Source organism: Crinia signifera, chromosome 19, assembly GCF_055691185.1.
Source record: "Crinia signifera chromosome 19, ASM5569118v1, whole genome shotgun sequence".
Taxonomy (NCBI): Eukaryota; Metazoa; Chordata; class Amphibia; order Anura; family Myobatrachidae; genus Crinia; species Crinia signifera.
The window spans coordinates 15,156,962-15,172,161 of record NC_139226.1 but is presented as its reverse complement, the minus strand read 5'-3'; the positions used below and the strand labels follow the sequence as shown (position 1 = coordinate 15,172,161).

Sequence of the window (15,200 nt, the reverse complement as noted above, 5' to 3'; positions counted from 1 at the left end):
GCAGGACAGACCCGTATCTAGACTCAGTTCAGACCGGACCTCCACGTGGAGATCTGGACCAGGTTTTGGTTCGGTTCGGATGCACAAAATTCAGGTGGTTTGGGATAGAATGAACCCACACCCTAACAAAAACGCAGATGTCTTGCACCCATTTTCAGGGTGACTCAGGCTACGACTACGATCTTCACGCAGTAAAATATCGCCGGCGTCTTAGTTACACTGGACATTTTTGAGTGACCATAGTCTCACCCATTGAAATACGATTTCCACACTTGCGATGGGCACTTGCAATTGTTCCCGTGCATTTCTCAATACAAGTTCTTGCGACTGTTGCATTGGATATTTTCGCACATCATCAGCTATAGAACTTGCAGCCGCGGCAGCAATACTGCACTACAATGAATCAGGCCCATTGATGTTTTATCAGCATACAGAAGTATCCTAGTGCATGGATAGTGCTAATAACACAGGCAGAGATATAATGGGTGGCATTCTATGGGATGAGATAAATGCGCGTTTTTTTTATCACACCACTTCGCACTTTTTCAAATCGCAAGATTGCCCCGTTTTTCGCATATTTAATGAGATGCGAAAAACGGGCCAAATAGTGCGAATAGGTGCGAGGTGGTGCGATGTCTTTAGTCCTGAAAATGTGCGATTTTCATGTCTGAAAATCGCACGTTTGCAGGAAAGCGCAAATAAAAAAAAAAAACGAGCGCGGGGTCCCCCGCCAGAGCATAACCAGCCCCGGGCTCATTGAGCCGGTGCTGGTGACATAAAATCAGGGTCCCCGACAAATAGGGGTCCCCTTGATTTAATGAAACCAGCACCAGGCTCAAGGTCCGGCGCTGGTTCCCAAAATACGGGGGACAAAATGACTAGGGGTCCCCCGTATTTTAAGAACCAGCACCGGACCCAACCAGCCAGCGGGGTAATGCCACAGCCGGGGGACACTTATTATATAAGGTCCCGCGGCCAAAGCATTATCCCTGTGGCTGGTCAGCATGGGCAGGGGTCCTGGGGAAGTGGGGACCCCACCCAATGAAGGGGTCCCCCCCGCTCCAGGACTTACCAGCCCATGATGAAAGTCCAGGGCTGTCCCCGATGCCCCTGGGCGGTGGGCATCGGGCTGATGGATTGTGTAAAAAAAAGAAGATAAACTATTGTTTTCTACTGGCGAACTATGAGTCCCAGCAAGCCTACCCCGCATGCTGGGACTTGGAGAACCACAATTCCCAGCATGCGGGGCATTAAAGGGCCCGCTGGCACTTGTAGTTCTAAAGTACAAAAAATAGTGAAATAAAACACACACTGACACCCTGAAAAATAAAAGTTTAATACACACATAACACACACATACTGATACTTACCTACCTTGAGCCCGTAGGTCGGTCCCTGGATCCTGGGTCCGGGCTCCGGGGCAGAAGAGTCCGGTTCCGGGGCCTTGGTCCTGGTTCCGGGGCTGGTCCTGGGGTTCCGGGGCTCCAGGGCAGAAGAGTCCGGTTCCGGGGCCTTGGTCCTGGTTCCGGGGCTGGTCCTGGGGTTCCGGGGCTCCAGGGCTGAAGAGTCCGGTTCCGGGGCCTTGGTCCTGGTTCCGGGGCTGGTCCTGGGGTTCTGGGGCTCCAGGGCTGAAGAGTCCGGTTCCGGGGCCTTGGTTCTGGTTCCGGGGCTGGTCCTGGGGCTCCGGGGCTGGTCCGGGGTCCAGGATCCGATGAAGTCCACAGGGGTACCTGAGGAAGGAAATCCTACTCACCTGGTCCCCGGCGACGACATCGGCATCCTCTCCGGCAGACGCGCTGCTCCCGGCTGCTGTGGTACCCGCTCTCGGACTGGAGAGGCGAAGAGATATTTATCTTCCGCGCCTTTCCTCCGGATGATTCTATTGGCCGCCTAGCGGCCAATCAGGAGCCGACTTTCTCGGCTCCTGATTGGCCGCTAGCCGGCCAATGGAATCATTCTGAGAAGAGGCGCGGAAGATGAAAATCTCTTCGCCTCTTCAGTCCGAGAGCGGGTACCACAGCAGCCGGGAGCAGCGCGTCTGCCGGAGAGGATGCCGATGTCGTCGCCGGGGACCAGGTGAGTAGGATTTCCTTCCTAAGGTACCCCTGTGGACTTCATCGGATCCTGGACCCCGGACCAGCCCCGGAGCCCCAGGACCAGCCCCGGAACCAGGACCAAGGCCCCGAAACCGGACTCTTCAGCCCTGGAGCCCCGGAACCCCAGGACCAGCCCCGGAACCAGGACCAAGGCCCCGGAACCGGACTCTTCTGCCCTGGAGCCCCGGAGCCCGGACCCAGGATCCAGGGACCGACCTACGGGCTCAAGGTAGGTAAGTATCAGTATGTGTGTGTTATGTGTGTATTAAACTTTTATTTTTCAGGGTGTCAGTGTGTGTTTTATTTCACTATTTTTTGTACTGTAGAACTACAAGTGCCAGCGGGCCCTTTAATGCCCCGCATGCTGGGACTTGTGGTTCTCCAAGTCCCAGCATGCGGGGGAGGCTTGCTGGGACTCATAGTTCGCCAGTAGAAAACAATAGTTTTTCTGCTTTTTTTTACACAATCCATCAGCCCGATGCCCACCGCCCAGGGGCATCGGGGACAGCCCCGGACTTTCAGCATGGGCTGGTAAGTCCTGGAGGGGGGGGACCCCTTCATTGGGGGGTCCCCACTTCCCCAGGACCCCTGCCCATGCTGACCAGCCACGGGGATAATGCTTTGGCCGCGGGACCTTATATAATAAGTGACCCCCGGCTGTGGCATTACCCTGCTGGCTGGTTGGGTCCGGTGCTGGTTCTTAAAATACGGGGGACCCCTAGTCATTTTGTCCCCCGTATTTTGGGAACCAGCGCCGGACCTTGAGCCTGGTGCTGGTTTCATTAAATCAAGGGGACCCCTATTTGTCGGGGACCCTGATTTTATGTCACCAGCACTGGCTCAATGAGCCCGGGGCTGGTTATGCTCGGGCGGGGGACCCCGCGCTCGTTTTTTTTTTTTTCACCAGAAATCTGCACAGAACATTGCGATCTGTGCAGGTTTCTGGCTAATTCGCCCATCAGAACCTGGTCTGATTTTTGGGCGAATTATAGTCACACTTTATACAAATCGCATACCATTAAATATGCGATTTGTATACTTTTCCATGTGAAAACATCTGGATGCGATGTGCTGCGAAAAGCAGCCATCGCATTTCCAGTGTGTCCAACTTGTTGGCAAAAATCGCATTTTTTTCACATTTTCGGAGCTCATTAAATATGCGAAAATGGAAAAAAATGCGATTTCGGCCGTTTTTGCGAAAAAATTCGCAAAAGTCTAAAAATCTCAACCCATAGAATGTCACCCAATGTGTCTATTGGAGGATGTATATAGGTTTCCCATGTGTGCAGGTTACTCTGTGGAGGCACCGTCTGTCACCGCTGGGGTAACAGAGCGGGTGTGTATGTCACCTAAACAAAGGGACAGATTATTACCAAGAGTCTATGAGTCATAAACATTACTCACTGCTTAGGGACATCATCAATGCTGTATATGATGACAGTTGGTGCTACAAGGAGGCATTGTCTGCCCTGCGATAGAGAACTGTACTCCGGAGGAGACCTGCCAGGAGCAACCAGTTACGTGGCTCATACATGTCTACATTGGACAGACTGACCGCTCTCCCCGCAGCACCTGCCGACTTACCTGTAGGTGGTCACACACCTGTCTTCTATTAGGTGCTAGAATATCAGAAGCACTAATCTCATCCACAGCAGCTCGATGAAGGGTGAATTCTGTTTATTATATCCTATCTGTGTCTGCACAGAAATGTATTAAGGTTGCACCGCTCACTGAATTGTAAACGGATTTGCAGATGACGATCAATCGTTACGACAAATTCCTAAAATCATCAAGTGTGTGCGTACTACATCGTTATTGATGAGTGCTAGCGATGCCATGCTGCCGATTGCACCATGACCCGCTCCCTCCAGCCCTGACCCCCACCCCCGCGGTCACTTCTCGCTGACGCAAAGGCAAGTGGATGCTCCCAGGGCAGCCGAGAGGAATGCTGGGCCCCGGAAAAATTTTGGAGCCGTGGCCTAAGTGTGGGGGTGTGGGCACCTCCCGCACTTAGGCCACGCCCCCAAAATGTTTAGAGGAGGGTGAAAGAAAACTCTAAAAACTGTAATCTCAGAAGCCACACACCTCTACAGCATGTGCTGTGCTGACAGCAGGCTCAGCATGACCTCTCACGCTGTCAGTGAGACACTCATGCTGAGCCTGCTGTCAGCACAGCACATGCTGTAGAGGTGTGTGCTGCTGTTGCTACCTGGGAGTGATGGAGAGCCTGGGCCCAGGTAATTAGTACCCTCTCCCCCCCCCTCTCGGCTGCCCTGGATGCTCTACACCGCCGGGTCCCATCACTAACAAGGTCGATGGAAACGACATTGTGTAGGGTGTGTACCCAAGATGAGCTTTGATAAGTGATAAAGTGGACAGAGATAAAGTACCAACCAACCAGACAGATGGCAGTTTGGGGCTAACTGACTCTGATTGATACTTTATCACTTTCTTTCACTTTACTTTATCAACTTTCAACTGTATCACTTTTCAAGGCTAGTACATCTGGCCCCCTTTATACTACTTGCATACCATAGGCCCAGAATGTACGTATAGCCATTTAGACAATGCCCCCTATCTCAATAATGACACCTATCACCTTTTATTTAGAATCCAAATCTGTAGTCCCCGAGTGTGGCCTCTCGTGGCCAGGTAACATTTTCGGTGGCGGGTACTGTTGGAATGATGAGTGCTCCAGATTTATACAGGAACACACGAGCAGATGACTCAAGCTATGAACAGTCCAGTTACTTAACCAGTGGCGTTGGTTTATTGAAGCATAACAAGTACAGCTGTACTCACTGTTGTATGCACACTGGTTTTCATAGATCAAAGCTTTGAGCCCAGCTCCTACTGCATATAGGGTCTGATTCAGATATGCACGCTCAGCTGCAAGTTCGCAGTCCCAGCGATTATTGGACAGCTGGCCATGCGCACAGCGCGTGAGAAACCTTTACAAAGGAAGCAAGCGTCCGTTTGGGGGCGGTAAGCCAGTGTTTTCTAGGAGTGCCCCAGATATAGGAGGCGTTCCATGGCCGTTGGAAGGGAGGAGCACTGACATTATCAGCAGCGGCCTCCTTCTCCCCGCGGCCTGCACGTCACTGAGTAACTCTAGACTTACTTGGCGCTTAAGAACAGGGGGGAATCTATTCGATGGTGAGTCATTTTGAATGGATTCCCCCCCTCTGTGTGCAGGACTGCGAACATTTATCTGGGGCGGCATTTATCTGCTCGCTAGGCTCCAAACACTCCCAGCAAGCCGACCAGGTCTGAATTGGACCCAAAGTAATAAGTAAAGTATAAATAAAGTAAAAGATGGAACAGAACATATGAGATTATTATAAAGATAGTGGGGGTGATTCAGGTTGGTTTGCAAAAGCAATCTCTTTCTTCAATGGACAAAACCATGCTGCACTGCAGGTAGGGAAGATGTAACATGTGCAGAGAGAGTTACATTTGGGGGGGAGTTATTTTGTTTCTGTGCAGGGTAAATCCTGACTGCTTTATTCTTACATTGTAATTTAGATTTCTGTTTGAACACCCCCCACCCAAATCTACCTCTCTCTGCACCTGTTACATCTACCCCACCTGCAGTGCAGCATGGTTTTGCCCATTAGAGAGAGATTTAGCTTTTTTGAATTAGGCCCCATGTTTCAACTACACAGTAATGAAAGAGTGCCACCTACTGGCAAAAAAATCCTGAACAGCTGCAAAGTAATAAAGAAGATTTCTAAATAAAAAAAAATACATTGGAAGCAACACATCCAGAGCCCTGTATACTTTATTCATGGTGTAGAGCTGTGGTGTACTTTGGATCTATACAGATGAAATATACACAGCATGAATATGGCAATGAACAATAAGAAAACCAGGAAGGTAAAGAGCCCAATAAGCGCATAATCCTCCAGGGAGTACGACTGTGGTTCTGCAGCATCCCGGGAATCTGGGAATGTCACCTGGAACCTCCCGGCCAGGACACCATCTACGTAGCATTTGTAGACTCCCGCGTCAGATTTGTTGAGCAATGGAATAGACAGGACCCCACCTCCGGTCGTTCCGTCCAAAACGTACGACATCTTCTTAGTCAGCTGTAGTAAGCGTGTGAAGGATTTCTCTCCGTGTTCCCAGTACACGGGTCTGCAAATGGAAACGCAATCAGTATTGTGCAAACCATACTTGCCTACTTTTGAAAACTAGTTTCAGGGAGATTATAGTTGGTAATAGAATTTTGCAAAGCGCCCCATCGATGGGGCATGTCATGTTCCCCCAAAGGGCGTGTCTAGTTCCATATATGGAGAGATTGTGAAAAGAGATTGTGAACGTGGCACCTAGAAGCGTGGGTGTGACTGCTCCATCTGAGGAATCTTTTAAAATGACTTATGTCCAATTGTAGATGAGCCCCAAAGCAGTTAGTAAGAGCTACTATACTTGGTAAAGTGCTGGGAAATGGTGCAGATGATTCAATGTAAATGTATCTGTCTTTCATTCCTTTTTTCCACCAAAAATGTAACAGTGTAATGTGGGCTAGGTGACATGAGGGAGATTGGTAGACTAATGAGGGAGAGAGGGAGATTTCTGCTATGTCAGGGAGTCTCCTGCAGAATGCAGGAGGGGAGGTAACTATGATGTAACAGTGTAATGTGGGCTAGGGGCCTTATTCTGGTTGGTGCGTTCATTTCCGTATATTTTCGGATGCCGTTTTTTAGCCGTCTGCGCATGCGTGGGGAACACTATGCGCATGTGCCACGCATGGTCTACGTACTTGTACTCACTAATACCGCACAGAAATGTGCACCGCAATCACTCGTGAAATATGGGCGTGTTATGGGCGTCATTCGGAATGACACAGGGGCGTACTTTCAAAGTGGGCTAAACTGGGCGGAAACATGGGCGGACACGGGGGAGTGCACTTATTTTGGTAGGCGTGCATTCAAACACCACACCGAATGCACGCGACCAAAAAGGCAAGAAATATGCGGTGTCCATAAGCAAGTATTGCTTTGCGGACACCACTCGGTCATGCGCTAGGCAATCGGAACGCCTAATCACTACAACCAATGTCAGGTGAACACAATACAATCCACTCCTTTACTCATTCCTTGTTAATTACACGCTTGTCACTGCTTCAATTGGAACCATTGCAGCCTAAATGGAACATTACTAAACACACACATATATGCTGCACTTTTCACACACTTTTACACTGCAAATAATGAACACAACTTCATAGTAATAATACAAATACGGAATGGGATTATATGGTCGAAGAGTATTAGATCGACGGTGTTTTGGACAAAGCCGTTAGTCAGACTGTACGGTTTTATCGAAAGTGTATAGATAGACAGTAGCATATGGTCCATCATAGTTAGATCGAAATATGCAAGGTCTTACGGCAGAAAGGTAGACCGCTATTAGGTCGACCTGTATCTAGGTCGACCGCATTTTTATCGACAAGTACGAGGTCGTTAATCGCTAGGTCGTCCGCTATTAGGTTGACCGGTAAATATGTCGACCGTTTCAAGGTCGAAAATTACAAGGTCGATCAACAATAGGTGGACCGCTATAAGGTCAACAAATGCAAAGTCAACTGTTTATGATTTGAGCACATTTAGGACGCCTTACACAAGGTTCACCGTTAATAGGTTGACACATAAACCACGTTGTACAGCAGTATTCTGACGTGGCACCACAAGTGCCACAATGACCTGGCACTGCTCAGCGCTGCACACCCCCGTTACACCGTCACCCATGAAGCTCTCCACCCCTGGGATCCCTCCATCTCCCTAGCTTCACCCATTAAATACGGCACACCTATTGCCGGCTAAATGCAGACAAAGCGCTATCAACTAGCGTGGAATGAGCTTCTAAATGTAGACGGCAGGCTGTGTGACTGTATGGGGAGACTTGGGGAGTCTGCATTTAGCCGGCAATAGGTGTGCCGTATTTAATGGGTGAAGCTAGGGAGATGGAGGGATCCCAGGGGTGGAGAGCTTCATGGGTGACGGTGTAATGGGGGTGTGCAGCGCTAAGCAGTGCCAGGTCATTGTGGCACTTGTGGTGCCACGTCAGAATACTGCTGTACAACGTGGTTTATGTGTCAACCTATTAACGGTGAACCTTGTGTAAGGCGTCCTAAATGTGCTCAAATCATAAACAGTTGACTTTGCACTTGTTGACCTTATAGCGGCCCACCTATTGTTGATCGACCTTGTAATTTTCGACCTTGAAACGGTCAACATATTTACCGGTCAACCTAATAGCGGACGACCTAGCGATTAACGACCTCGTACTTGTCGATAAAAATGCGGTCGACCTAAATACAGGTCGACCTAATAGCGGTCTACCTTTCTGCCGTAAGACCTTGCATATTTCGATCTAACTATGATGGACCATATGCTACTGTCTATCTATACACTTTCGATAAAAACGTACAGTCTGACTAACGGCTTCGACCAAAACACCGTCGATCTAATACTCGTCGACCATATAATCCCATTCCGATGGCGCAAATTAATTTATTTATTTTTTCCAAAAATTCTATGTTTTTTAACCTTAATAAATAGTTAATTACAGTTCGAAGTTGTCTGTGTGTTTTTTTAAAATGGAAAAGTATATGTGTAACTTGTTTATAATCTTTTAAATAAGCAAACTGTACATACTGTATATACATTATGTTATGTTCACATGCTGTAAGGGTTAATGTGTGTAATGAATATAGTAGTAATGTGTTTCAGTATATATTAGGATTTAATTGATTCAAATAGACAACAATCCCTTTTTAATGAGGTTGCCTAATTGCATAAGTGGGTCATGTGTTCGCTGTGTGTGCTCAGAAAAATAGTGTTGTATTGAGCGTAAATACTCCGCATCGGTGCCTACGGCCAGGTTCCCGTACGTTCTAACGCGGTAAGACCGTGCTTACGCTGTAAGACCGTGCAGAATCTGTACGTGTCCACCGCACACGCAAGGTTTTTAGGTCGTCCGTACACATGCCCAATTCTTTAAGAGTGAGTCCGTCCGAATGCGGAGGCTCAATGGGCGTTTCTACGGACGATGTCCGCATAGCGTTGTGTGCGGCCCGCTCCATAAGAATTCGGGAATGTACGCACCGATCAGAATAAGGGCCTAGGTGACATGAGGGAGATTGGTAGACTAATGAGGGAGAGAGGGAGATTGCTGCTATGTCAGGGAGTCTCATGCAGAATGCAGGAAGGGAGGTAACTATGATGTAACAGTGTAATGTGGGCTAGGGGACATGAGGGAGATTGCTAGACTAATGAGGGGGAGAGGGAGATTGCTGCTCTTTCAGGGAGTCTCCTGTAGAATGCAGGAGGGTAGGCAACTATGGTGCACACACCATCACACAAGTCATGCCACACATTGTAATCTACGGAGAACCGGATGAGATCCGTCTAATTCCGAATCTCACAGAGGAACCCATAGTTGCGTATATAGGGGTGACTATTAAATAAACCATACTGCAGAGGTATGTATAGATGGGGGGGGGGATTTACCATGGACTATCCCAAAATTGTTTTGCAGGTTTCACTCCTCCTGCACAGATAGCGCGCGGTCACACAGAATTCTATCTTGAGTTAGACAGTGGTATCCAATTCATGGCCCTCCAGCTGCTGTGGAACTACAAGTCCCAGCATGCCCTGCCACCGTTTTAGCAATCCATTATATAAGATCTGTGGCAGGGCATGCTGGGATGTGAAGTTCCACAACAGCTGGAGGGCCGTGAGTTTACCACTGATATAACATTAAAAAGTTCAGAGCTACTTAAAATTCTTGGTACTTGTTTCCTAGCACGGCCACAATCGCGGCCATCGGGGGTAAATTTTAGTGGCCTGCGACGCGACCGACGCGATGCCCCCGATTTTTCCATTGAAATGCATTGAAAACAGTGAAAAATCGGGTTGGTCGCGTCGTGTGCACCTAAAAATGCTTAAATGGTCCACCCGCGATGGCCGCGATTTCCCCATAGGGAACAATGTTAAATGCCTCAATTTACCCGCGATGACCACGATTTCCCATAGGAAACAATGTTAAATAGATCAATTTACCCAAATCAGCATAGGGAACAATGGTAAATGGGCCAGAAACCCCCAAAAAACCCACACAGCAGTGGAATGTCCCCCCAAAAGTAGTTGACGCCACCCCGCGATCAACGTGAACCCGAAGCGTGGCGAGCGCAGCGAGGCCGCGAGGGGCGGCGGTACGCGTCCTCCGACCTTTTCATGCCCTACTATCCACTAGGGCGTGGAGTGAGAATAGAATAGTGTGGCGAGCGCAGCGAGCCACCGAGCCCGAAGCGTGGCGAGCGCAGCGAGCCCCGCGAGGGGACGCGGATACCTTCACAGGTAAACGCGTCCCTTCGCGGGCTTCCCAGGTGTCCGCGTCGCCATGGACACCTGGGAAGCCCGCGAGGGGACGCGTATAACTGTGAAGGTATCCGCTTCCCCTCGTCACGCTTCGAGCTCGGTGGCTCGCTGCGCTCGCCACACTATTCTATTCTCACTCCACGCCCTAGTGGATAGTAGGGCATGAAAAGGTCGGAGGACGCGTACCGCCGCCCCTCGCGGCCTCGCTGCACTCGCCACGCTTCGGGTTCACGTTGATGGCGGGGTGGCGTCAACTACTTTTGGGGGGGACATTTTTATGTTCAGGGGTGTTTTTGCCCCATTTCCCATTGTTCCCTATGATAATTTGGGGAAATTGATCCATTTAACATTGTTTCCTATGGTAAATCGTGGTCATCGCGGGGAAATTGAGCCATTTAACATTGTTCTCTATGGGAAAATCGCGGGCATCGCGTCTGGCCTATCGCACCCGATTTTTTAGCGGCCGCGATGCCCCCGATTTTACCCCCGATGACCGCGATTAAGATCGTTGTGGCCGTGCTAGGAAACAAGTACCAAATTCTTATTTACTTAGAACAAAGGGGGTCATTCTGATCGACACGCATCCCTGCGAGTTCAGCCCCGTCCCGATGTTTGTGGGACTGAGCATGTGCATGGTCCATTATGAGCATGTGCAGTTCCCCTTTGCGAATGGCTTCGGCAACTTATATAGTCACCATGCCCTTGGCCCTTGGCAAACATCTGGGCAGACGGCTGCGGGGACCGCCCAGCATTTTATGGGTCGTCCCCATGAAAATGCTCATCGTTCCCATGGGTATGCATGCCTGCTGGGGATGGGTGGCTGACGTCACAGGATGTCAACCGCCCGCCCCGTCTTTGTCCCGGCGGACTGTTATTTGCGAAGCCAGGATAAATCATTTGATGGTCGGCGACTATCGAATAATTTCTCCTGCTGCGGAGACATGTGAGGGGATGTGTTTTCGTTACACAACCCCTCACATGTTAAAGAGGGGAATCGGTGGTGGCGGGTGGGCGGCGTCTCTGTCAGCTTACCGAACCAACCAGAATGACCCCAAAAATGCGCACTTAATCTTTTTCTGCGATAAACAAGGCTTACGGGGCAGACTGCATGTCGGGTGCACGTGTGTGTCACACACACAAGATAGTCGCAGTTGTGAGGATGGTGAAGAGGATGAACTCCCGTGCGCCTTGCACGTCAACAACAATTGAAAATGTGGAGAAAACTGAGAAAATTGTTAGAAGTGACCATCGGTTGACATCGGAATGACAGCAAAAACTGGAACATCGGCAGAGAACCAGTGTCTGACATGCCATCAGATCCGATGCACGGTCCTATGCGCATCTGACCAGAGACGGAGGTCGGACCTGCTTGCACATGCGACTTCCGACTGATAACCCCTCCTGGTGGCGGGGAACAGGGTCGCATGTGAAAGGACCGCCAGAGTTGTGGATAAATGGTTTCATCCTCCATCAGGACAATGCACCGGCCCATACAGCTCTCTCTGTGATTTAGTTTTTGGCCACGAAACATATTGCAGTGCTAGATTACCCTCCATACACAACACCAAACATTGTGTGACTCTTTTTCCTAATGTCCGATCCATCTTGTTATTTAATAGTCAAACCTAGTATTCGCTGACGCACATGCGCAGTAAGCTAAAATTCACTAAATGCCGCTGCTTGCAGCAACTCAAACCTAGGTGTATAATGACAACCATCCAGTGTTTTTTATTGCCCTAAAAATGCTCCCACAAAGGGCGCTGGACACTGAGAAAAAAGCAGACAGGTACCATAGCTATAAAGCAATCGATTGCTGTTCCTTAGTTGAACGCTGATGTTACAGCCGCGTTCCACATGCCCAGCCTATAGAAACGCTATAAACTCTTGTGTGATGGCCAAGGACAAGGTCACCTGCATTTCTAGATCAGCTTAGAAGGAACATTTCATGGAACCTTTGATGGTCCAGTACACAACTTACAATGCTCTCATCACAATATAGAGTAGGTTCAGTCTTACCTGTAGATGGTGGCAGTAGGACATTTTAACAAGACATCAGCATGGAGATAAGTTTGATAATTGTCCAGCTCTAGAATCTCTTTATCCACAGATGGCCTGACAGCACAAGGTCTCCTGCACATCTCAATCCTCAGCTCAGGTGTGTGATTTAATGGCACCTGCCAGAGAGTGGATCTTAAAAGACCGCATGGTAAGGGCTCCTCAGAAACCGCAGAATCTTTAGTAACTTCCGCATAGCAAAAACCGACTTTTTTTCTTTCACCAAGATCTTGACAGCGGTCACAAGGTTGCCAGTCGGTCCATACAGTAAACATCTTCAGCGTTCCATCATTCCCAAGGTCAACGGTTGTGTTAGGCTGGACCTTCTGTCTGAGACTAGCATGAGAGATGTAAATGTGCTCAACATCCTGGAAGTCAACTTCGTAATAGGCCAGGAAGTTGTCCCCATCCTTACAGGTGTACACCCCAGTGTCCTCTACTCTTGGGGTTAACATCTGAAGGTCTCCAGATACCAGTTTTGATCGTGACATCAAATCCATGGCCTTCAGCTGGTCTTGCTCATTATTATCTGGAACTGAACCGTTACTTTGTATAAAAGTCACTGCTTGGGCGTGATGGGCTTGGTTCACATCGAGGTACTGCCAAGAAATCAAGGCATTTTCAGGCTTGTTCTGACATTTTAGGGTTATGGGATTATTTGACGCAAAAGCAGTTCTACATGGCCGATGAGCTGGGCAGTGGAAAGTTACATCTTCTGCATCTCTAACTGATGTAATGTCTAGAATTGCAATCACGATAAATATAGTATGGAGCTGCCTTGTCATTGTATTGCCTGAAGTTTCCCCCGGTCAGGATCTAGATTGAGTACCTGTTCCACTACTGGAGCTACTGATGAATGGATGAGAACAGGTACTGACATCACACATGAAGTGACATCACAAAGAGGTTTCAAACAGTAGCTATGAGCTATCTGGGCTAAATACAGGAACTGGTGTAGGCATGTAAGCTGTTATGAGCAGGGGCCTCCGCCCTCCTGTCTCATCACCTACTACTCAGCTAAACTCTACACCTCTCCCTGGGCTCTCTGACCCCAGGACTCCATCCCTTCTTTATCTTTGTTTCACACCTCTTTCAGTGCCACTAAAACCTGTTACTTGTGCCCAAGCTTATGGCCGAGTCTGGAGACTGCTTACTTCACTCTCCACTATCCACCAAGACTGGGTATTAAGCTGGTTACACATTACACAATGGGGCAGATGTATGAACCCTGGTATAGTGATACAGTGGTGATAAAGTGGAAAGTGATATAACGCACCAGCCAAACAGCTTGTTGAAAGATGACAGTTGGGAGTTGATTGGTTGGTGCATTATCACCTCTCACTTTATCCCATTACCAGGGTTCATACATCTGCCCCATAGTGTGCACCCAGCAATATCAGCGGTGGCGGCATCGGCAAGTGAGTACTTTCCGATGCGACCGCAAGCGACATAGCCGTCATTAACGAGATCCTCCATTGTCTGTACATGCAGGACGAAGGAGGACATTGTTAACGACCTGTAGGAGCGTGCATCGTTAGCGATATAGTGCGCACACAGACTATATGCTTTTAGATTTTATCGTCTAGGGCAGTGGTTCCCAAACTGTGCGCCGTGGCTCCCTGGGGTGCCTCGGGACACACTCAGGGGTGCCCTGGGTTGGTGGTCCAGGGCCAACTCAAATTATTAATGGTTAATTATTTATAAGCAAAACCAGTGCTGGTTGCTTCCAATCATAAAATGTGTACAAACAAAAGCAAATCCTGCCCGTTACCACATAACTGCCGCTAAGAATCGCATATAAACCCAATCTAATTTAAAAAGAATCGGCCTAGGGGTGCCGTGAAAAAATTCTTATACTCTAGGGTGCCGTGGTTCAAAAAAGATTGGGAACCCCTGGTCTAGGGTGTATGCACCTCTACTTTCTACATACGCATCGGATGTATGGGGGGATATACAGGGACGTACAGCAGGTGTATGGGGGGATATACAGGGACATGCAGCAGGTGTATGGTAATATATAGGGACGTACAGCAGGTGTATGGGGGGATATACAGGGACATGCAGCAGGTGTATGGTAATATATAGGGACGTACAGCAGGTGTATGGGGGGATATACAGGGACATGCAGCAGGTGTATGGTAATATATAGGGATGTACAGCAGGTGTATGGGGGGATATACAGGGACATGCAGCAGGTGTATGGTGATATATAGGGATGTACAGCAGGTGTATGGGGGATATACAGGGACATGCAGCAGGTGTATGGTAATATACAGGGACGTACAGCAGGTGTATGGGGGGATATACAGGGACGTGCAGCAGGTGTATGGTAATATATAGGGACGTGCAGCAGGTGTATGGGGGGATATACAGGGACATGCAGCAGGTGTATGGTAATATATAGGGACGTGCAGCAGGTGTATGGTAATATATAGGGACGTGCAGCAGGTGTATGGGGGGATATACAGGGACATGCAGCAGGTGTATGGTAATATATAGGGACGTACAGCAGGTGTATGGGGGGATATACAGGGGCATGCAGCAGGTGTATGGTAATATATAAAGATGTACAGCAGGTGTATGGGGGGATATACAGGGGCATGCAGCAGGTGTATGGGGGATATACAGGGATATGAATCAGGTGTATGGGGGGATACACAGGGAT

General features: G+C 48.9%; 1 protein-coding gene across 1 annotated transcript; it reads right to left on the bottom strand.

Moving 5' to 3' along the window:
• Nucleotides 1-5,873: 5,873 nt before the first annotated feature.
• On the bottom strand, nt 5,874-13,774 carry FAM187B (family with sequence similarity 187 member B). The gene is made up of 2 exons (XM_083162089.1): nt 12,497-13,774; nt 5,874-6,233 (listed from the first exon to the last, which is right to left on the bottom strand). The coding sequence occupies exons 1-2, from the start codon at nt 13,318-13,320 to the stop codon at nt 5,882-5,884; spliced, it is 1,176 nt and encodes a 391-aa protein (XP_083018215.1). The 5' UTR covers nt 13,321-13,774; the 3' UTR covers nt 5,874-5,881.
• Nucleotides 13,775-15,200: the final 1,426 nt, after the last annotated feature.

Bases quoted from the DNA above. Each gene is read 5' to 3' on its own strand.
- FAM187B (XM_083162089.1), bottom strand. From the start codon at position 13,320: ATGACAAGGCAGCTCCATACTATATTTATCGTGATTGCAATTCTAGAC. The intron at 6,234-12,496 runs GTAAGACTGAAC...TTCCATTTGCAG, and splicing joins CCTACTGCCACCATCTACAG to ACCCGTGTACTGGGAACACG.